This window comes from Thalassophryne amazonica, chromosome 3 (genome assembly GCF_902500255.1).
Source record: "Thalassophryne amazonica chromosome 3, fThaAma1.1, whole genome shotgun sequence".
In the NCBI taxonomy this organism is placed as follows: Eukaryota; Metazoa; Chordata; class Actinopteri; order Batrachoidiformes; family Batrachoididae; genus Thalassophryne; species Thalassophryne amazonica.
The window spans coordinates 30,259,972-30,284,379 of record NC_047105.1 but is presented as its reverse complement, the minus strand read 5'-3'; the positions used below and the strand labels follow the sequence as shown (position 1 = coordinate 30,284,379).

Genomic DNA, 24,408 nt, shown 5'->3' with positions numbered 1-24,408 from the left:
GCATGTGTCATATCAAAACTTTGTGATGAACTTGTTTGTGTCAGCGTGATAAGCAGAGGTCTCAAACTGGTTCCAGAAAGGGCCAAGAGGGTGCAGGTTTTCTGTGCAATGACCCACTCCAGCAGGTGATTTCATTGATTAACATCACTTTGAGCAGGTGTAATCAGTTAATCAGTGAAATCACCTGCTGGAGTGGGTGGTTACACAGAAAGCGTGCACCCTCTCGGCCCTTTCTGGAACCGGTTTGAGACCTCTGGTGATAAGCAATAACGGAACGTTCCATTGGGTGCCTCCATTTTTTTGTCCCAGACGGATGTGGAGCACTTAGTTTTATCAGTTTAGACTGCATGCTAATTATGACATTTGGGTGTGCATCATGACTGTATGTAAAGCAGTCAGGTCAAATCCAGTTTGTAGCATTAAGTGGTCTGAGGACATTTGGGTGTGCATCATGGAACATTCCAACATGTTCTTTGCAACACAAAGTGGTTGTGTCCTTCCCACTGTTGACGTGTAGGAGAAGTTATGGTTTTGTCAAAGATGGTCACTTATATGACCTCTAATGAAGTTGACTTTGCTGATAAGGTTTGACTGGTGACACTTTGAAGATCACTGTGGAAACCTGTAGGTGATTCTGGTCCCAGGGTTGTGGGCTTTGATCTTGGAATATCTCTGGTTAAGCGTGTTTATGTGAAGTGTTAAAATGTTTCATGAAAAAAAAAAAAACCTTTTCCCACAGGAAATATCCCGTGTGTCGTGGTGACCTTCAGGTCAAATTGTAACCGCAGTCCTTTGTTTATTTGAGAAGACAGTTCTTCACAAAAGCAAGAATTCATGTATTTTATTCTTGTGTGATTTAATTTTAAAGCCATGTTTGTGTGCTATAACAATTTTCTCAGGTATTAGGTTGTAAGGTGCTGACAAAGGAGGAGAGCAGCTATTTTCTCAGTATAAAATATGAAAATATACTTTTACTATTGATTATTTAAATACATTATTATTCAGAAACAACACAACTCAACCTTAGTAGTATGTAAAAGTAACATAGTACTGATAGTAAAACACCAATAGTTCCCTGCCATCTTCTCATTAATTAGAAAACATCAGGTCATTACCTCCGCCATGTTTTCAGTCGCGTTTGTTTGTCTGTCTGTCTGTCAGCAGGATAACTCAAAAAGGTTTGAACAGATTTTGATGAAATTTTGTGGAGTGGTTGGAAATGACAAGAAGAACAAGTGATTAAATTGTAGTGGTGATCCGGATCACGATCCAGATCCCAATGCTACCGCGTTAGCATGTCTATGGCATTTTCAAAGCTGTCATCACGTTTGGGTGCATTTGTTTTCAAATTGTAATATTTCTTAAATTTATTTTTGTTTATATATTAATAATCTAATGATTATTATATACAATTTTAGAGAAAGAGACAAAAAGAAATAGATCACTGTGCCAAGGAGGGAATCTCTTTAGGGTCAGTGACCCTATGGCCTTGCTTAGAGAAGTGTTTCATACATGTTAAAAAATTCATATATTTGCAGTTTAGTTGAATAATAAATTGAATTTTGTCTCATTTGTTTTTGTCTATAAGTACATGCAATATCAATATCAGTGCTCAGATGACAGCAGCTTCTGGGAAAGGTGCAAGTTGCAATAAACTGTGATGCCAAGCGCTAAGGATACATGCTATCCAGTCACAGCAGATGAAACTTTTTTTTACTACTGAGCAAACATCATTGTTAGACTTTTTTAGGTTCAATGATTCCACGGTGTGCAGATGTTATGGCGTCAGTGACCCCATGGCCTTGGTGGAGGTTTGCACTCTCTGAGTGCTTCTAGTTTTGAAATAGAATGACTCTTGTTTGTTTTTTGTTTTGTTTTTTCAGTGATGCGGGCAATGGGCATCCCCTGTCGTACAGTCACAAACTTTGAGTCAGCACATGACACTAACCAGAATTTGGTCATTGATGTCTATCACTATGAAGATGGAGAGTGCCAAGCCAACGACAGTGTCTGGTGAGAAAGTGGATGGATGGTACAGTAGATACATGAGATCATTGTTTCCAATGCTGCGTGATTATAGACCTTAAAAAGTGCTCCAGAACTACACAAAACAAGATATTTCTTCTTCTTCTTTCCAGTTAATATGTTTGTAGTAGCTTCCTCACTGATCTTCCCCAGACTGTTGTTGGATATTTTGTCTGTTGTCTCAGGGGACAATGACCACAGTCAGTGTTGTCTTGGTGAAGAAGGCAGTCCAATATGCAGCTTCACTTAGGCAGATGATGTAATGATGCAAGTGTGAATTTTGGCCATGCTTCTTTGCAGTCTATGTTAATTTTCCCAAAGTACTTGATTTGGTTGACTGGGCTGGTCTCTGGGACATTATGAGAATTCACATTGCACAGTGTTGAACAGGATCTCTGAAATTTTCCCAGCGAATAGAGGTGTTCCTCGGGGATGTGTTCTGATTACACTGTTCAGTGCTTATATGGACTGGGTGTTGGGTAGGGTTGTGGAGACTGGTGGATTCAGTACCTTTGCTAGCAAGGAAAGGTTTATTGACCTTGACTTCACAGCTGATGCTGTTATCTCTGAGGATCCCATGATTGCACAGTGTGTAGGTTTGTAATTGTCCTGGATCAAGGCGAAAATATAGGCTTTTAAATAACTTACTAGTCTGGGCTATCAGAAGTATATCTGTATGCTTGAGAACTGTAACTTGGGAGATTCATTTGTTGCAGCCTTATAGGGAGAAAGGATCAACAGTTTTGATAAATATGACTTCAGAAATCTAATCTATGTATCTGAATTGACCTAAGCACACGTTTTCACATCTTAAATGTAAATAACGGTGGAGAAATCAGCCAGAGAATTGACAGTGATTACAAGCTCAGAGCATGCATTTTCCACTAACAGCGCAAGGCCGCTTCAACCTTTCAAGATGGCGGGGCCGCGATCTGCTCAGGGCAAGCCTTTTGTACAGCTCGACCCTATCTAGTAAATCTGTGGCAGTAACTTGCTGCTGGATGTCTGCTTCCTTTTCCCTGTGAGTGGAGGTGAGTGGAGGAGGGGCGCAGTCTCCTGTGAGAACTTGAGGACAAAGGCTTACTCACACGGAAGCAGCCACTGCTCATTGAGGGGAAATACGTCTTTTCACATCAGTCTCCAATAACACCAGGAAAAGTCGCTAGATTTCTCACTAGTTACTGTTTTGGGAAAAAAAGGCCAGTGGAGGGGTCTGAATAGACCTCTCTCTCTGAGTGGCTTCTCTCTCTCTCTCTCTCTCGCTATCATCTCGCTGATGATACTCCTCAAATCATGAACTATTTCAATGTGGCCAATGGCACAGATGGAACTGGTTACAAGACCTACATGTTGACTTTGTAAAATATTTTGGAGTTTGTGTTGTTGGAGACAACTGTAGAACTGCACTGATCACAGAGTTACTTCTTTCCATTTGGTACAGCAAACTTCTACCTACTTGGTGTCTAATGGCGCTTTTGTACTTCACAAAAGTAGCACTACTCTGCACTACTCGGCTCGACTCTACTCGTTTTTTTTCCTTTTCCACTAGGGTTAGTACCTGGTACCTGGTGCTTTTTTTTAGTACCTGCTCAGGAGCGGTTCCAAGCGAGCCGAGCCGATACTAAAATGTGACGTCAACAGGCTGCCGGCCACTGATTGATCAGAGAATGTTGTCACTGGATGAGTCATGAGCGCACTGTCCGTGACAAAAATCAAAACCCGCCATTTTTAAATAGTTACAGCGACCGTCCTTTTCTTTCGTTTCATGGCGAGTTTTATTTACTCGCACAAAACCACACCATGGTCCGTGGATGAGCTGCAGACGTTTCTGTGTTTGGTGGAGGAGGAGAGAATACAGAGAGGTGGATGAAGCGACCCAAAATGAGAAAATCTCCCAGTCTTTGGCCGCTCACGGGTACCGGACATTACAGCAATGAAGAGAACAGCTGAAAAAGCTTAAAAGTGATTACAGGACCACAACAACCGGAGTAGGTCGGACTGTAAGGGCTGGAAACGGTTCGACCGCAGGAACGTTGTTTACAGACATGGAACGGCGAACAACGGGAGGCAGGATGACCGAGACTCGGCTTTGTTAGAAGCGACGGATGGTAAGTGTTTTTGTGACTTTGTCTGTAGTCTGCTTGAAAGCACCTTTTAACGTTACTTAGCTATCCCATTGGTGGGAAGCGCACTTTAACAAACGAAGATTTTGAATCTAAATTTGTGTTAACGTAACATCATTGTCTCATGTACGCGGACACAGTGAGCTAGCTGACTGCTAACTAGCGAGCTAGCTAACTCTGTGCTTCGCTTTAAAGTATTAACTTCTGACAGAAAAACACAAGTCAGCAAGACAACAAACGTGTACATTGACTCATTTAGTGCCATTACTGTGATGTTTTTTTTTTTTCATTTTTTATTTTTTACTTGTTATTTTGTGTTTTTGTTGAAGAATCCAGTTCCATAAGCGAGGAGGGTTCGACCACCAGCTTCAACATCTGTATCAACGTCCAGCACCACACAACAACGTGTCATCACTGGTAAGAATAACGTGTCTCACATCACGTAACTTTCCCAAATACGATATATATACAGGGTGACCCCCCCCACACACACACACAAAAAAACACAGAACCCATAAATATTGTAATTAATCCCACAAAGGTCCAGCAAATTTTGCTGGACCTTCCCAAAGTTTCAGTTATCTTGGTCGCTTTGCATAAAATTATGTTCTTTCAAAATTATGCTCCAAATGGTCTGATTTGTTGGAGGGTAATTTTGAAAGAACATAATTTTTATGTGACCAAGATAACTGAAACTCTGGGGAATGATCATACAGAGACTGAAGGTTTGTTTTCCTTTTTCTGTAGGATTTTATTACAATTCTTCTGGGTTTTTTTTTTTGGGGGGGGGTATCACTGTGTTTTTTTGTTGTTTTTGTTGTTGTTGTTGTTTTTTTAACTTGCTTTCCCATTTCTACCTTCATTATTGTCCAGGCAAAAGAAAAAGGAGCCTGTTCCAACAAGTGAATCTGTCCATCTTGAGTGACGTTGAGGCTGAAGCTGAACTGGGCCCAGTGTGATCGACACATCCGACTGATCCTTGAGGAAGCAACGGTGGTGGAAGCTACATTTAATCAGGCATATCTTGGCGTGCTGGGCGACCTTGTGCACACGATGCGTGACCGGGGCGTGTGACCTGTGCCCCCAACCCAGACTACAGACACATGAAACTTTTGTATAGTTTGTGTTGCTTTTTTTTTTTTTTTTTGTATTTGCTCTTTTTATGTTGCAGTAAACAATTTGACTCGTGACTGTATCATAATTTGTCATTTCAGGCTGAGTCAACAGTAAAAAACATTTTGTCATTGATGTTTTGGTGCAATGAAGGTTCATTTCTAAGAATTTTTAATTTGGGTTCTGCTGCTCCAGAAGACACTGCACACTACACTTGGCTGAATCTTTACACAGATGCTGGAATAACCATGTCTAAACTGAGATTTTATCAAATGGTATTTAACATAAACAAAAAGGTTTAGTCACTTCAGTGAAGGCACCATTACATCAAGGAATTTTGACAAACCAGTTTTACTGTCTGTTTACTTCAATTTACATTTATGACCCCATTAAATGTAAAACTTATTTTACTACTGGATTATGCTTAAACAGCTTTTCAAACTGATAGCCTTTAAATCAGTAAACCTTGGTAATTTTTACAAATCAAACTGATGTTACACAAAAGTGGAGACATTTTAGCAAAAATTACAAAAATGTATTCAAAATTCACAGTGAAACATAACCAGTGTATAACATGATGATGAGATGATGACAAAGGTGTCCCATTCAGTGACATGAACTTTTGCAGCGGTGACTCTGAGAAAACCATCTGAAACACACACAGCATACATATTTTAATTAGTGCTGTCAGGTTATTAAAAAAATAATGTAATTGATTACAGGGTTTGTGATTAGTTAATCTAAATGAATCATTTAATTGCAGGTATATTAAAAAAAAACTCAGATCTGTGTGTGTTTGGGGCATTTAATAATCAAGTAAAAAAAGGATCAGGGTTATTTTTGTTACATATCAAGGAGGTATTAAACAAGCTGTAAATTGATCTTAAGTTGGAAGAACTGTAACTGTAATTTGGATGGGTTAAATGCAGACAGATTTCATTGTATGTATGTGTACAATGACAATAAAAGGTTATATTATAAAGAATGACAGAATTGTGGGAGTTTGGAGGCTGATTCTTTCTGCACAACATGACTCCTTTAATAACTATCTTATTAGATTTCTTATTTAAATTTGTCCATTGAACATTAAAAGTTTTTAATGTGTTTTAAGCCTGTTCGAGTTCAGTGACGACGTTAATTAACGGTCATTAAAACTGAATCAACATTTTGTGCATGAAAGTCAGTAAATGCACAAACTCCCACATTTGAGATTTAACAATAAGTTATCAAAGCAAGTTAGTTTGGAAAAAAAAAAAAAAAAGTATTGACATTAACACGTTTATTGCTCTCAGAAATGCGTCTTTATTTACAGACCAAGTCACTCACGTCAAAACAGAATGGAGCAAAGTGTGACTGAAGGCGTGATGGGTGCTGTAATTAATTAATCTAAATTATCGCTTTATTTTGACAGCCACAATTTTAATAGTTAATAGTAGGGATGTCCCGATCAGGTTTTTTTGGCCCCGATCCTATTCCGAGTCATCTGATTTTGAGTATCTGCTGATACCAAGTCCCGATCCGATACTTTAAAAAACTGAATGAACAATGAACAAATGCTAAATATATAATAATTTCATTTTAATCACCTTATTTTATTATTTATCACTTAAACAGTGCACTTCTCCTTGAGGTAGGTTGAACAATCAAGTAATAATCTACCAGACTTAAAAAATGTACAAATTTCCATGTTATTTTATTTGTCAAAAATAAATGTCCAAGGTTCCGTATGTTAAACAAGAAATTATCTAATCTGAAATAACAGGTGGTTTTAATTTATAGATGAAAGGTTTCTAAAGAACCATTTATTGATTTAGCTATTTTAATTACAAGTGTTCTAAACTTTTTAAAACAGTAATCAGAAATTATGAGGTAACAAACAACAACAACAAAAAACATTTCCAAGGATTTTTCTTCAGACACGTGGTTTCTGCACTGATCTGTGGTTCAAATCCCCGTCTGACTGGAAAATCACTAAGGGCTCTTGGGCAAGGTCATTAATCCCCTGTTGCTCCTGGTGTGTAGTGAGCTAAACTGCAGGATTGTCTTACAGACATAAAGACATGGATGACCTCTAATTTCCTGCTTTTAAACTCAGATAAAACTGAAGTTATTGTACTTGGCCCCACAAATCTTCGAAACATGGTGTCTAACCAGATCCTTATGTTAGGGTCCCTTCAGGTTGTTTTTGAGGTCTTGTATTTTGTCTTCTTCCTTGTCTGTCTGTCCTGTCTTCTGAATGGTCAGTGTCCAAGTTTCTGTTGTATTTGCTCTGTCCATGATTTCTGTCTTTGTGAATCTGTGGGTTTGTCATTTGGATGAAGGAGTTGGAGTCAGGTGTGTGTGTGTGTGTAGGTGTATGTGCACGTCTGGTTAGTGTGCTCAGCTATATGCGCATGTGTCCTGGCACGCCCCCCTCCTAGTCCACATTGACATGTATGCTGGCCCTCATCTGTGTGGATGTGTACGTCTGTGTGTGAATGCAGTTATACATGATTTCCTCAGGCGCTCAGTCCTCACTTTTTGTCTTTGTCTCCTCTTCTGTCTTGCTGCGTATGTGTGCATATTATCCCTCCTTCCTCTGTGTTGTTCATGGTGCATGTGCGCGCTCTGTGTCTGGGTACTTCTCACTGAGCGTGCAGTGCTGTCGGTCTGGTTAGACCCCGCCCTTTGTTTACATTATGTTTTGTCTGTTCTCTCATCTTTCTTTCCAACCAAGTTTGTCCTACACTCCTGTGGTTGCTTGTGTCTTGGTCTTTCCACTGTGTGTTTGTCATTGTTCCTTTCTATGTCATTAGGCTTATTAGTATGTTGGGTCACTTCATGTTTGCAGCTTCAGTCATGTATGTTCTGTTCTCTGCCGCCATCTAGTGTCTTAAATTAGTCTTCACACTTCTTCTGAGTTTCCAGCTGGAATTAATTCACTCATCAGACTCTGTATTTAACCTCACCTGTGTTCATGTCCCATGGTGGTCCATTGTAGCTGATTCCTGTGCTGCTTTTCGTCTTTGTCCATGCAGCATGCTACTTATCATTCTGTTGTTAAAGTGACTGCTCACCTTTTCCGATGTCCTGTGTTCTCCACTGCTCCCTTTTTGTAAGTACTCAGTTCTGGTTTTTGCACTCCCTGGAAGATTGTCAACTTAAGTTTTGCTTTGTCTCCTCACGCCCTGGATCTCCCCACAACCTGAGTGGGTGAATTTTGTATTTTGGTTGTTCCTGTTCCTCAACTGTTTTTGTATCTTGTCACCAGTCCAGCATTAAACCTGGTATTCTTTAAAAATTCAACCTTTTGTCGTGACTGCTCTGCATTTGGGAAATCTCAGCCTTTGTTCAGATCCTGGCTTCAAATCATAACACCTTACTCTGGATGGCATTACCCTGACCTCTAGTAATACTGTGAGAAATCTTGGAGTCATTTTTGATCAGGATATGTCATTCAAAGCGCATATTAAACAAATATGTAGGACTGCTTTTTTGCATTTGTGCAATATCTCTAAAATTAGAAAGGTCTTGTCTCAGAGTGATGCTGAAAAACTAATTCATGCATTTATTTCCTCTAGGCTGGACTATTGTAATTCATTATCAGGTTGTCCTAAAAGTTCCCTGAAAAGCCTTCAGTTAATTCAAAATGCTGCAGCTAGAGTACTGACTGGGACTAGAAGCAGAGAGCATATCTCACCCATATTGGCCTCTCCTCATTGGCTTCCTGTTAATTCTAGAATAGAATTTAAAATTCTTCTTCTTACTTATAAGGTTTTGAATAATCAGGTCCCATCTTATCTTAGGGACCTCATAGTACCATATCACCCCAATAGAGTGCTTCGCTCTCAGACTGCAGGCTTACTTGTAGTTCCTAGGGTTTGTAAGAGTAGAATGGGAGGCAGAGCCTTCAGCTTTCAGGCTCCTCTCCTGTGGAACCAGCTCCCAATTCGGATCAGGGCGATAGACACCCTCTCTACTTTTAAGATTAGGCTTAAAACTTTCCTTTTTGCTAAAGCTTATAGTTAGGGCTGGATCAGGTGACCCTGAACCATCCCTTAGTTATGCTGCTATAGACTTAGACTGCTGGGGGGTTCCCATGATGCACTGAGTGTTTCTTTCTCTTTTTGCCCTCTATGCACCACTCTGCATTTAATCATTAGTGATTGATCTCTGCTCCCCTCCACAGCATGTCTTTTTCCTGGTTCTCTCCCTCAGCCCCAACCAGTCCCAGCAGAAGACTGCCCCTCCCTGAGCCTGGTTCTGCTGGATGTTTCTTCCTGTTAAAAGGGAGTTTTTCCTTCCCACTGTCACCAAGTGCTTGCTCACAGGGGGTCGTTTTGACCGTTGGGGTTTTTACGTAATTATTGTATGGCTTTGCCTTACAATATAAAGCGCCTTGGGGCAACTGTTTGTTGTGATTTGGCGCTATATAAATAAAATTGATTTGATTTGTTTTGGCCCGACACGTCGTTCCTATTGGACAGCACGAAGCTACGTCACAGCTCAGAGCGTCGAAAGTTCAAAAGTCAACTTGAAAAGTAAAAGGAAAAAAAAAACAACTTACATTTGGCATCATGATAGTCCTCAGTGTACCCCTCTGATGCTTTATCAGTGTTCAACAAGTTCAGAGCAGCGCAGTGAACATGAATGAAGATGGAAGCTCTTATAAGACGCGCTCCTAAATGTGATGAGTGCGCACGTCAATTGTTTGCACACCATCTCTCGCTCCGTTTTGTTGACAAACGATCACAGGACAATTTTTTTCTTTTCTTTTTCTTAATCAGATGACAGATCGTCATCCTGAGGACTTGGTCAGCACCGGGTCCTGCTGCGCATGGAAGGATGACTGAACAAGAGTTTCGGTGGGAAAGTGTCCATCATCCTCTTGTCATTCCATCGAGGCGTCAGGCTGAGCTTGTAAACACACAAACAGCAGTTCTGCGAAAGAAACGTTGCACGCGTAACTCCCCCCAAGGGTTACAATTCCATCTCTTCTTCCCAAATTCACTGTGCAACTCTTGTTCCCTTTTCTCCTCTGGAATCGGTTTCAGCCACACGTGTGCGAGAATGTCCGGTAGAACTTATGTTTTTTCTTTTGTTCAATTAAAAAAAAAAAAAAAGATTGGGTTGAACTTTGACCGCATCAGCCTGCCGACAAGCAGCAATGCGCGCTCCCGTCAGAAACGTCACGTCAAAACCAGAGCTAAAGCGACGCTTCTGATGCCTCTAAAAAGCAATGCGTCTCATGCCTCTGAAGCTTCTGACACTTGAAAGGCCCATTAAGCTGCAATAATGATCTTGAAATAGCGCTGATCAAAATAATGAGGATAAAATCTATATTGGATTCCTGATTGGGATGCAACGTCCGATTTCGATCAAGTCTGAAACCACGTGATCGGGCCCGATTCCGATCATGCAATCGGATCAGGACATCCCTAGTTAATAGCAACAGCCTGCAGTTATTACTTATTTACAAGCTACTTAGGAAGCTAACGATTAGCTTACCGTCATGCTTTGTCTCTTTGTCTCTTTTCAGCTTGTATCTTCTCGTCTTCATATTGTTGTATGAATTCCCGAAGTCTTCTGTACTTTTCAAGCATGTTTCGTCTCGCTGCCAGCAGCTTTTCCTTAAAAACTCACAGAGCAGTAAACACACGGAGTCCGCCATTGTTTATGTTTATGTCGCGTATTAAATGACGTCACTGCAGTTTGCTCTGCTGACCCCTCCCACGTTGAAGAGGTACTATTTGTAGTAGAAAAAGACGCGCTTGGAACCAAACCGAGTAGAGCCGAGTAGTGCTGGAGCTTTGTAGTAGAAAAGTGGCTTAAGATTGTCCTGGCTAGACTAGATCTTCAAGCTGTTTCTTGTACTTAGATTGTGTGGACGATCAGCAGAAATGGATATCTTAACTATACCGCAGCTGGACGTTTAGCCATCACTGTTCAAGACTGGTGTAGCTATCACCAGGGATTTGGCTGTTTTCCACAATTCAAACAGGTTATTAGATAATGTACTATGCCGGAGCTTTAGTACTACTTGATGACATTCTCCCATTGACAGCTGCTCATTTCTGCCCAAAATTTTAAGATGCTTTTCTTGACTTACAGTCAGTAACAGGCTATTCCACAGGGCACTGTTCCACTACAATCACCCATGATCTGAAAAAGTGCAAAAACAGGATGAAACAGCTTAATCCAGGTTGCCTCCTGACAGGCTTGCTTATAAAGTGCAGACCTGGCAATTTGCCTGAAAATGAAAGAAAGGAGCTGAGCCATTGACCAGACATGATCAATAACTGCAACAAACGCTGCTTCGGCTTCAAATTTTTACCCCAGTGGAGCATGATCAAACAAGTTTCAAGCCATAGTCGCTCCAAATATTGTCTTTAAATATGTTTGAACATGATTGAAGCCTTCAAAACTACAAATATCCAGACGTTACCACATACTATCAACAGTTTTGAGAATTAGGATGAAATTTTTAAACAGTTCAAAAATTGGATCCCAACTTCAAATCTGATGCCAATGATGGCTGTAACTACTACATATACGAAACTTGTACAAGATTGAGAAAGATGGATCAAGACATTACTATGATGCACTTCAAAATGTGCCCAGATGTGCTATTTGGGATTAAACAGGAAGGAATAGCCCCAAAAACATCTTAAAATCACATGGCCTTACAAATGTCAAATAAGCAAACTTGATAAATCACTTCTTAAGATAAGACAAGATAAGATAAGACTTTATTGCTATTACAGAGGGGAAATTCACGTTACGACAGCTCTGAATAAACACACAAGATGGGTGCAAGTAGAGGAAAATGTTCATCAAACAGCATGTGCAAGGATAAGCAATAATAATAATAATACTTGTAACAGTACAATAAAATAAGAAAATGAGGTAGAAATAGAATATATATAAACATGATTGGGATTGAAAAAAGATAGGAGCATCTTATTTACAATATGTGAAGTGGAATTTAGATGTGATAAGGTGAAATTAGTGTAGGGATTTGTAAACGAGTTGTTATTGCACATGATTTGTGGACATATTAATATTGCACGTGATTTGTGGACATATTATTGCATGTGGTTATTTCAGTGTTATTGTACAGTCTGACAGCAGCAGGGAGGAACGACCTGTGGTATCATTCCTTCTTGCACTGAGGGTGCCTCAGTCTGTCACTGAATGAGCTGCTCAGCTCCACTACAGTCCGGTGCAGGGGGTGAGAGGAGTTGTCCATGATGGATTTGAACTTGGCTAACACCCTCTTCTCAGCCACATCTTCCAGAGTCCAGAGGACAGCCCAGGACAGAGCTGGACTTCCTGACCAGCTTATTCAGTCTCTTTCTCTCTTTTGTGCTGCCCAGGGCCCAACAGATGACAGCATAGAGGAGAGCAGAGGCTAGAGAGTCATGGAAGGTCTTAAGCAGCAGATGCAAACTCTACTTAGTTTAATTTATCTGAAAATAAACAATCTACAGTATAACATGCCCGTTGATTGCATGCAATAAATAGAGTTTATTGAGGTATTGCCCCTCTCTGGGAATCATCACCTTATTGTGGTGGAGAGGTTTGTGTGCCGCTATGAACCTGAGAGCTGTGTTGTCTGGAGCCTTTGTGCTCCTGGTAGGATCTCCCATGGCAAATTGGTCTCAGTCGAGAGGCCAGACTAAGAATGGTTCACAAGACACCATGATAAAATAAGGTAGAGGAAATGTGACCCGGCCTGGAGGAAGCCCGGGGCCCTCATCTGGAGCCAGGCCTGGATGTAGGGCCCGTCGGCAAGCACCTGATGGCTGGGCTTGCCATGGAGCCCAGTTGGGCACAGTCCGAAAAAGCAACGTGGACTTTGCATCTCCACCCTGTGGGCTCACCAACCACAGGGGGAACCAGTGGTGTTGGGTGCGCTGTACTTTGGGTGGCAGTGAAAGTCAGACCCGGGCGACAGGGGCTAGTTGTGGTGGTGTGGAACGTCACCTCGCTGTGGGGGAAGTAGCCGGAGCTTGTGCCAGAGGTGGAGCAATACCAGTTAGATAGGGGTTGATAGGGGTTGGACCTTATTCTTCTCTGGAGTTGCCTAGGGGGTGAGGCGCCAGGTGGGTGTGGGGATACTCACAAGTCCCCGGCTGAGTGCTGCTACATTGGAGTTTACTCCAGTAGATGAGAGGGTCACCTCCCTGCGTCTTTGGGTGGTGGGGGGGAAAACTCTGACTGTTGTTTGTGTGCATGCACCGCACCGAACAGCATTTTGGAGTACTCGGCCTTCTTGGAGTCCCTGAATGGAGTCCTGTATGGGGCTCCGGTGGGGGACTCCATTGTTTTGCTGGGCGACTTCAATGCACACGTGGGGGCAATGACAGAGACACCTGGAGAGGTGTGATTGGGAGGAACGGCCTCCCTGATCTAAACCTGAATGGTCATTTGTTATTGGACTTCTGTTCTAGTCACGGACTGTCCATAATGAACACCATGATCGAACATAAGGATGCTCATAAGTGTACATGGTACCAGAGCAATCTAGGCCGAAGATCGATGATCGATTTTGTGATCGTATCATCTGATTTGAGGCCGCATGTTCTGGACACTCACGTGAAGAGAGGGGCAGAGCTGTCACCTGATCACCATCTGGTGTTGAGATGGATCAGAGGGTGGGGGAGGACTTTGGACAGACCTGGTAAGCCCAAACGGATAGTGCAGGTGAACTGGAAATGTCTGGAGGAGCCTACTGCCTGACAGATCTTCAACTCACACCTCCGGCAGAGCTTCTCTAGCATCCCTGTGGAGGTTGGGGGCATTGAACCAGAATGGGCAATGTTCAAAGCTTCCATTGCTGAAGCTGCAGTGGTGAGCTGTGGCCTGAAGGTCTTAGGTGCCTCAAGACGCGGCAACCTTGGAACACCATGGTGTACACCGGTGGACAGGAAAGCTGTCTGACTGAAGGAGTCCTTCTGGGATATGTTATCTCAGAGGACTCCAGAGGCAGTTGCAAGGCACCGGCAGGCCCGAAGGGCAACAGCCTCTGCTGTGGGGGAGGCAAAGCAGCGGGTGTGGGAGGATTTCGGAGCAACCATGGAGAAGGACTTTGCCCTTGTGGACTTTGCCCACCTTGCCAACCATCCAAGCTGTCTACAGTAAGGATGGGACTCTGATGACCTCAACTGAGGATGTAATCTGGCACTAGAAGGAACACTTTGAGGAACTCCTGCATCAGAACGGAGCGCCCTCTATAGTAGGGGCAGAACTGGAAGCTGATGGAGGATTTTAATCAGTTTCCCTGGTGAAAGTCCATCCAGAAATGCTGTGGGTGTGGAGGGATTGTCTTGGCTGAGACATCTCTTCAACATTGCGTTGAGGTCTGGGACAGTGCCTAAGGAGTGGCAAACTGGGGTGATGGTTCCCATATTTAAAAAGGGGGACGAGAGATTGTGTGCCAACTACAGGGGCATCACACTACTCAGCCTCCCTGGTAAAGTCTACTCCAGGGTGCTGGAAAGAAGGGTTTGGCTGATAGTTGAACCTCGGATTGAAGAAGAACAATGCGGGTTCCGTCCTGGTCTTGGAACAACCGACCAGCTCTTTACTCTCACAAGTATCCTGAAGGGTGCCTGGGAGTATGCCCACCCAGTCTACATGTGTTTTGTGGACTTGGAGAAGGCGTATGATCAGGTACCCCAGGAGATACTATGGGAGGTGCTGCAGGAGTATGGAGTCAGGGGGTCCCTTCTCAGGGCCATCCAATCTCTGTACTCACAAAGCGAGAGCTGTGTTCGGGTGCTCGGCAGTAAGTCGGACTTGTTTCCGGTGGTGGTTGGCCTCTGCCAGGGCTGCGCCTTGTCACCATTCCTGTTTGTGATATTCATGGACAGGATATCGAGGCATAGTCAAGGGGATGAGGGTTTCCAGTTTGGTGGGCTCAGGGTCTCATCACTGTTTTTTGCAGATGATGTAGTCCTGTTGGCTTCATCGGCCGGTGACCTCCAACAGTCACTGGATCGGTTCACAGCCGAGTGTGAAGTGGCTGGGATGAGGATCAGCACCTCTAAATCTGAGGCCATGGTTCTCAGCAGGAAACCGATAGATTGCCTACTCCGGGTAGAGAATACGGCCTTGCCCCAAGTGAAGGAGTTCAAGTACCTTGGAGTGTTGTTCACGAGTGAGGGACAATGGAGCATGAGATTGGCTGGAGAATCGGTTCAGCAGCGGCGGTATTGGATTAACTCTACCGTACTGTTGTGATGAAAAGAGAGCTGACTCAAAAGGCAAAGCGCTCTGATCTACTGCTCAATCTTCATTCCTATTCTCACCTATGGTCATGAGTGTGGGGTCATGACCAAAAGAACTAGCTTGCTGGTACAAGCGGCCAAAATAGGCTTCCTCAGGAGGGTGGCTGGTGTCTCCCTTAGAGATAGGGTGAGAAGTTCAGTCATCTGTGGGGAGCTTGGAGTAGAGTCGCTGCTCCTTCACTTTGAAAGGAGCCAGCTGATGTGGTTCAGGCATCTGGTAAGGATGCCTCCTGGGCACCTCCCAAGGGAGGTGTTCTAGGCACATCCATCTGGGAGGAGACCCTGGGGAAGACCCAGGACTAGGTGGAGAGATTATATCTTCACATTGGCCTGGGAACGCCTCGGGATCCCCCAGTCAGAGGTGGTCAATGTAGCATGGGAAAGGGAAGTCTGGGGTCCCCTGCTGGAGCTGTTGCCCCAGCAACCCGAACCCAGAAAAGCGGTTGAAGATGAGTGATGAGATGAGTGAGAGTGAGGTATTGCAGCAAAAAGTCTGTCGTTAGTCTTAAGGATTCAACTTGTTTACTGCATTGTTGACACACAGTGTGGTAAAATTCCTCTGGGTTGTGTGGCAGTGCCCCACCCTACATGTAAGGAATCTACTGTAATCCAACGTCATTACTGTATGAGGCCAAATGTCAGGCCATTAACTGCATAAAGAGCACCTGTCTCTGTCAGAGATGGCACTAATCCCAGCCCCGAGGCTGTCAACCCTGGATACCATCCAGCTCTTTCTGCTTTGTTCAAGTGCTAAGAGCCAATCAAACACTTGGCACCAGCTCACCTGAAAATACCAAATGATCACAACAGTACGTACATGACTCCAGCATCGCTAACAATGCAGTGCAGCCTGGTGGTGTAGCCTGGTGGTGGAGCCTGGTGGTAAAGCCTGGCCATGTGTCCCACTGAGAGTAGAAAATGTGTTCAGTTTAGTTGTGTGATTGAGAATTTGCTTTTTTAAAGGAACTTCCACGTGTGGGTGGAGGGATACATGAGACGACCAGATTTGTCTGAAGATGGTAAATATGATGGCTGGCAGGTTCTGGATCCAACACCTCAGGAGGAAAGTGATGGTACAGACCATTTGCATAGTTTATCAGTCATATAAAAATAAGAACCAACTCTCTAATGGCATATCTCACCACTACTCTACAGCAGACACGACACTGTGGGTGGTAAAACTATTTCACATCTTTGTAGTGAGTTTTCTTGATTCACTTCCTTCAGGGATGTACTGCTGTGGACCAGCTCCCGTCTGCGCCATCCTTTCTGGAGACCTTCATCATAAGTACGACCTACCGTTTGTCTTTGCTGAGGTCAATGCCGACTGTATTGACTATCTGGTGAGTGACCTTTGCTTTATCTTCACTTTTGTTGGTTGTAAAGAACCCGGGATGTTTGTCTGGGACTTTAGCTTCTCTGAACCCTCATCTTCTTAGAGACCATAGGGAAAGGAGGGTGTGTGTGTGTGTGTGTGAAAATGGTATGAAACAATAAAATGTGATGTAACTGTGTTGTACTTAGTTTGTTGTGACATTGTGCAAAGTCAGGCAGTGTTGAATATGGCGTCAGATTAGTGCCAAAAGCACTTGCACAATAAAACATGCATTTGGGTGTATTATAGTATTTTATGCGTGTATATATTAACTGTGAGCACGCAAATTATCTCTGCGTGTGCATGCACTCAGAGGAAACTGCTCCCAAAGTGAGAAAAAGGATCTGAGCCTGAGTTCCTGAAGGAGCTCAGGCTCAGGAACTTCCTATCTAAAGGTATAGAAATGGATTTAAATAACATTGAAGCGTGCCACCCTCTGCCCCAGAGAAATGACGGTGATAAACAAACCGTCATCATGAGATTCATCAACAGAAAACACAAAACAGCACTCTTAAAACAAGGAAGAAAACTGAAAGGGACAAACGTATTCATCAATGAACATCTCACCAAACAGAATGCCAACATCGCCAGGAAAGCACACTTCTTAAAGAAACAGGGAAAAATCCAGCACACATGGACTTCAAACTGTAAAATATTCATCAAACTGAACGGATCACCAGAACAAGCAAAAGTCATGGCAATAAGGAACATCGAGGAGCTGGACAAATATGAACAATGAGGACTCAAACACAACACAGCACCATGATGCAGACTGGAGCAACCCACTCATCCACATCATCTACACCCGGAGACATAATGACTAAGGATAATGATCTGTTTATTTCTGCCCAGGAGCTCTGTCTAGATACATTTAATTATAATAATTCTGCTAACTGCCCCTTCGAATCTGAAAATGACCCTGATACCTTTTTCAGTGAGAATATTGTGAGACAGTGCAAATATTTTACAGAAGAACAATTCAAAAATTATAAAATCAATGATGAAGATTTTTCAATTATACATTTCAACAGCAGAAGTCTTTCTCATAATCTGTCCACTATTAATGATTGATTGAAAACATCCAGAACCTCCATGACCAGTAAAAGATCAAGGATCGTGACATTGCCCGGTATGGCGGAGCCGGGGTCCCACCCTGGAGCCAGGCCTGGGGTTGGGGCTCACGCGCGAGCGCCTGGTGGTTGGGCCTTAGCCCATGGGGCCCGGCCGGGCTCAGCCTGAAAGAGTGACATGGGCCCGCCCTCCTGTGGGTTCACCACCTGCAGAGGGGGCCATGGGGGTCGGGTGCAGAGAGGATTGGGTGGCGGTCGAGGGCGGGTGGCCCGGCGGCCCAGTCCATGCTCACAGCCCCTGGCTGTTGGGACGTGGAATGTCACCTCGCTAGGGGGGAAGGAGCCTGAGCTTGTGCGGGAGGTTGAGAGATACCGACTAGAGATAGTCAGGCTCACCTCCACGCACAGCTTGGGCTCCGGTACCCAACTCCTGGAGAGGGGCTGGACGCTTCATTTTTCTGGCGTTGCCCACGGGGAGAGGCGGAGAGCTGGGGTCGCATTGCTTATTGCTCCCCAGCTCAGTCGCCAAGTGTTGGAGTTCACTCCGGTGAACGAGAGGGTCGCTTTCCTACGCCTTCGGGTCGGGGACAGGTCTCTCACCATTGTCTCGGCCTATGGGCCGAGCAGCAGTGCAGAGTACCCGACCTTCCTGGAGTCCCTGGGAGGGGTACTAGATAGCGCTCCGACTGGGGACTCCATTGTTCTCCTGGGGGATTTCAACGCCCACGTGGGCGGCGACAATGAGACCTGGAGGGGGGTGATCGGGAAGCACGGCCTCCCCGATCTGAACCAGAGTGGTGTTCAGTTGTTGGACTTCTGTGCTAGTCACAGTTTGTCCATCACGAACACCATGTTCGAGCACAAGGGTGTACATAAGTGCACGTGGCACCAGGACACCCTGAGCAGGAGGTCGATGATCGACTTTGTAGTCGCATCATCTGACCTTCGGCCACGTGTCTCGGACACTCGAGTGAAGAGAGGGGCAGAGCTGTCGACTGATCACCACCTGGTGGTGAGTTGGATCCGCTGGGAGGGTAGGAAGCCGGTAAGACCTGGCAGGCCCAAACGTATCATGAGGGTCTGCTGGGAACGACTGGCGGAACCATCTGTCAGCGAGGTCTTCAACTTCCACCTCCAGGAGAGCTTCTCCCAGATCCCGGGGGAGGTTGGAGATATGGAGTCCGAGTGGACCATGTTCTCCACCTCCATTGTCGATGCGGCTGCTCGTAGCTGTGGTCGCAAGGTCTCTGGTGCCTGTCACGGCGGCAATCCCCGAACCCGGTGGTGGACACCGGAAGTAAGGGATGCCATCAAGCTGAAGGAGTCCTACTTATCTTTGTTGGTAGGTAGGACCCCAGAGGCAGCTGACAGGTACCGGCAGGCCAAGCGTGCCGCAGCCCGTGCGGTCGCAGAGGCAAAAACTCGGGTCTGGGAGGAGTTCGGGGAGGCTATGGAGGAGGGCTATCGGTCGGCCTCGAAGAGATTCTGGCAAACTGTCCGATGCCTCAGGAGGCAGAAGCAGCTCTCCACCAGCACTGTTTACGGTGCGGGTGGGGAGCTGTTGACCCTGACTGGGGATGTTGTCGGGCGGTGGAAGGAGTACTTCAAGGATCTCCTCAATCCCATCGTCACGTCTTCCGAAGAGGAAGCAGAGACTGGGGACTCGGAGGCGGACTCATCCATTACCCAGGCCGAAGTCACCAAGGTGGTTAGAAAGCTCCTCGGTGGCAAGGCTCCTGGGGTGGATGAAATCCGTCCTGAGTACTTTAAGTCTCTGGATGTTGTGGGGCTGTCTTGGCTGACACGCCTCTGCAACATCGCATGGCGATCGGGGACAGTGCCTCTGGATTGGCAGACCGGGGTGGTGGTCCCTCTGTTTAAGAAGGGGGACCTCAGGGTGTGTTCCAACTATAGGGGGATCACACTCCTCAGCCTCCCCGGTAAGGTCTATTCCAGAGTACTGGAGAGGAGAATTCAACCGATGGTCGAACCTTGGATTCAGGAGAAGCAGTGTGGTTTTCGTCCTGGTCACAGCACACTGGACCAGCTCTACACGCTCCATTGGGTGCTCGAGGGTTCATGGGAGTTCACCCAACCAGTCCACATGTGTTTTGTGGATCTGGAGAAGGCATTCGACTGTGTCCCTGGGCACACCCTGTGGGGAGTGCTCCGGGAGTACGGGGTCTGGGGTCCTTTGCTAAGGGCTATCTGGTCCCTGTACAACCGCAGCAGGAGCTTGGTTCGCATTGCCAGTAGTAAGTCAAACCTGTTTCCAGTGCACGTTGGCCTCCACCAGGGCTGCCCTTTGTCAACGGTTCTGTTCATTATTTTTATGGACAGAATATCTAGGCGCAGCCAGGGTGTAGAGGGGGTCTGGTTTGGCAACTACAGAATCTCATCTCTGCTGTTTGCGGACGATGTGGTTCTGTTGGCTTCGTCAAATCAGGACCTTCAGCGTGCACTGGGGCGGTTTGCAGCCGAGTGCACAGGTGTGCCTTAGACTGCCCACAATAAAAGGCCACTCTGAAAGGTGCAGTTTTATCACACAGCACAATGCCACAGATGTCGCAAGATTTGAGGGAGCGTGCAATTGGAATGCTGACAGCAGGAATGTCAACCAGAGCTGTTGCTCGTGTATTGAATATTCATTTCTGTACCATATGCCGTCTCCAAAGGCGTTTCAGAGAATTTGGCAGTACATCCAACCAGCCTCACAACCGCAGACCAGGTGTAACCACACCAGCCCAGGACCTCCACATCCAGCATGTTCACCTCCAAGATCGTCTGAGACCAGCCACTTGGACAGCTGCTGAAACAATCGGTTTGCATAACAAAAGAATTTCTGCACAAACTGTCAGAAACCATCTCAGGGAAGCTCATCTGCATGCTCGTCGTCCTCATCGGGGTCTCGACCTGACTCCAGTTCGTTGTCGTAACCGACTTGAGTGGGCAAATGCTCACATTCGCTGGTGTTTGGCACGTTGGAGAGGTGTTCTCTTCACGGATGAATCCCTGTTCACACTGTCCAGGGCAGGTGGCAGACAGTGTGGGTGAGCGGTTTTCTGATGTCAGTGTTGTGGATCGAGTGGCCCATGGTGGCGGTGGGGTTATGGTATGGGCAGGCGTCTGTTATGGACGAAGAACACAGGTGCATTTTATTGATGGCATTTTGAATGCACAGAGATACTGTGACAAGATCCTGAGGCCCATTGTTGTGCCATACATCCAAGAACATCACCTCATGTTGCAGCAGGATAATGCACGGCCCCATGTTGCAAGGATCTGTACACAATTCTTGGAAGCTGAAAATGTCCCAGTTCTTGCATGGCCGGCATACTCTCCGGACATGTCATCCATTGAGCATGTTTGGGATGCTCTGGACCGACGTATACGACAGCGCGTACCAGTTCCTGCCAATGTCCAGCAACTTCGCACAGCCATTGAAGAGGAGTGGACCAACATTCCACAGGCCACAATTGACAACCTGATCAACTCTATGCGAAGGAGATGTGTTGCACTGCATGAGGCAAATGGTGGTCACACCAGATACTGACTGGTATCCCCCCCCCCCCCCCCCCCAATAAAACAAAACTGCACCTTTCAGAGTGGCCTTTTATTGTGGGCAGTCTAAGGCACACCTGTGCACTAATCATGGTGTCTAATCAGCATCTTGATATGGCACACCTGTGAGGTGGGATGGATTATCTCAGCAAAGGAGAAGTGCTCACTATCACAGATTTAGACTGGTTTGTGAACAATATTTGAGGGAAATGGTGATATTGTGTATGTGGAAAAAGTTTTAGATCTTTGAGTTCATCTCATACAAAATGGGAGCAAAACCAAAAGTGTTGAGTGTATTTTAATATTTTGTGTGCCGAATAAAAACTTTGTCACTAAACTTTGAAAGACACCCCTGCCCAGACGCCATTGTCTTCTTCATTTCAGCAGACTTCTGTGTCTGAGAGGAGGTCTGTCAATCAAATCTCACTCTTCAGAAACCACAAATCACAGCAGAACCAGTATACCCATCCTGGTTCCCTCCCCCATTGTGAAAAAACTTTAGAGCGAGAGAGCAGAAATCTGCATTGTGCGAGCAGAAGTCCACTTCGAGAGAGCGGGGTGATTTTTGAGTGGTTGTTTGCCGTGCTGGTCACATTCCTCCTCGCTTGCAGCACCTTTTTCCTTGCTCAGGATGCAATTTCTTCTGAGTGCACGCATGTGCAGAGAAAATTTGCCCGCTCACAGTTAATATCTATGCATGTGAAATAATATAATTACACCAGAAAGCATGTTTTTTTGTGCGTGTGCCTTTGGCACTAATCTGATGCCACAGTTGAACACCAGAACACTGATCCATTTGTTTTAATCAGCCCTGTCAGCTGTTCCGTCTGCAGTGCTCTGGAGCAGAGCAGAATGCCCTACCGTGTTAACAAGGATTGCTTGTTTCTGGATGAAGTTTCTCTTTTATATGTTTCTGTGTACTTCAAGGTTGCAGAAGGAAATTCACTCACGGTAATTGAGTCAGACCAAAAGAGGGTGGGCAAGAACATTTCCACAAAGGCTGTTGGCCGGGATGATCGTGACGACATCACTCATACCTACAAAGCCCAAGAGGGTATGTTCAGCTGGCATGCAGATAACTCAGCTGTTTGTGTTTTAACTCCCTTCTCCAGGATGAATGATAACTCAAACAATTTGTCAAATTCACAGCCAACAACTTTATAACTGTTTTTACTCATGGCTGCTGCCCTTAGGGGTCGCCACAGCAGATCAATCGTTTCCTTCTCACCCTGCCCTCTATATCTTCCTGTCTCACCAACCACCTGCATGTCCTCCCTCAGCACATTCATAAACCTCCTCTTTGGCCTTCCTCTTCTCCTCCTGCCTGGTGGTTCCATCCTCAGCATCCTTCTCCCTATATACCCCGGGCTCTCCTCTGCACATGCCCAAACTCATCTTTCTGACTTTGTCTCCAAACCAGACAACTAGCATTCTCCTCTGTTTATTCCTAATTCTGTCTATCCTCATCTCAGAAAGTCGCGGCTCTTTCTCCTGTTTTTGTTGGTGCCACTGTCTCTAAGCCATACAACATGACTGGATATTCTGCCACAAATCACTCCTGCCACCTACTCCACCCCACCTGCACTCTTCTTCACCTCTCTACCACACTCTCCATTACTTTGGACAGTTGACCCCAAGTATTTAAACTCATCTACTTTCACCACTTCTACTCCTTGTAACTGCACTATTCCACCGGGCTACCTCTCATTCACACACATGTACTGTCAGTCACTATCATTTGAGGACATAGGACACAAATGCTGGATTCAAGTGGTAAAGCTTCAGGATTTAATAACAGGTCTGGCGGGGTTTGGTATACAAAAAGGCAGGCAGATAGAAGCAACAGTGTCTGGAACATGAGGCAGAGACAAAATCCACGGGTAAGAACACAGGTAAGCAAAACACAAGACAGATACTCTGAAGACACAAAGGCTTGAAGAGGCTCAAGCCACCACAATCTCGCAAACAGGTTTGGAAAAGGGTGTGACTTAAAAAGAGGGATTGATTAGGAGGAAATGCAAGACAGGTGTGTAAGGAAAGATCTGGAACGGGGCATGGCAAGCAGGAAAGACAGAAGGGAAACACCAAGCACCAGCCACCAGACAAGAAAGGTCCCTCCACCAAAACACGAAACATAACAGAAAAAAACAATACAACAACAAAAAACACTTCCCACAGACACAATCATGACATGTACTCAGGCTTTCTCCTACTGACTTTCATTCCCCACTTGTCTCCAGAGTGTGTCTCCACATCTTCAAGTTTGTCTCAACCTGCTGTTTACTCTCACTCCAGGTCACAATGTAATTTGTAACCATTACAGTCAATGGAGACTCCTGTCTGAGCTCATCCATCCATCTGTCCATCACCATTGCAAACAAAGATGCTCAGAACCCATCCTTGATAATAATGATAACCTTTATTTAACCAGGTAGAATTCCATTGAGATCAAAACCTCTTTAACAATGATGACCTGGTGGCAGTGCATGTCATAATGGACAGGTTAGCATCAACAGGAGAACATTGATAATAAATAAAATACAACCATCTTGGTCATATTAACATTGCAAACAATGTAAAGTCTCAAACAGATTAAGATTTAGAAACATGGGCATTGCACAAAAGAATCCCATTCATGACCTCATAAAATAGACCGGAAGGTGTGCAAAGAAGTCAGTCAAGACCGTTTCAGTTTGGATTGGAGAATGTTCCAATCAGAGGGAGCTGAATAACTCAAGACATTCTTTCCCACTTCAGTGCGGACATGTAATCCCACCTACACCTTGAAAACATCTGTCTTTCCTACTATGCATCTCACCACTGTCACGCTGTCCTTGTACATATCCTGCACCACCCTCACATACTTCTCT

General features: G+C 44.9%; 1 protein-coding gene across 1 annotated transcript in view; it reads left to right on the top strand.

Moving 5' to 3' along the window:
• The window catches only part of LOC117506477 (protein-glutamine gamma-glutamyltransferase 2-like), an 83,687-nt gene that overhangs the window by 26,259 nt on the left and 33,020 nt on the right, over window positions 1-24,408 (top strand). Inside the window, exons 7-10 of the mRNA XM_034165972.1 lie at window positions 1,884-2,013; window positions 16,496-16,605; window positions 16,760-16,875; window positions 22,466-22,592. Of these exons, the coding sequence (XP_034021863.1) occupies window positions 1,884-2,013; window positions 16,496-16,605; window positions 16,760-16,875; window positions 22,466-22,592 (483 nt within the window). The remainder of the gene's footprint in view (window positions 1-1,883; window positions 2,014-16,495; window positions 16,606-16,759; window positions 16,876-22,465; window positions 22,593-24,408) is intronic.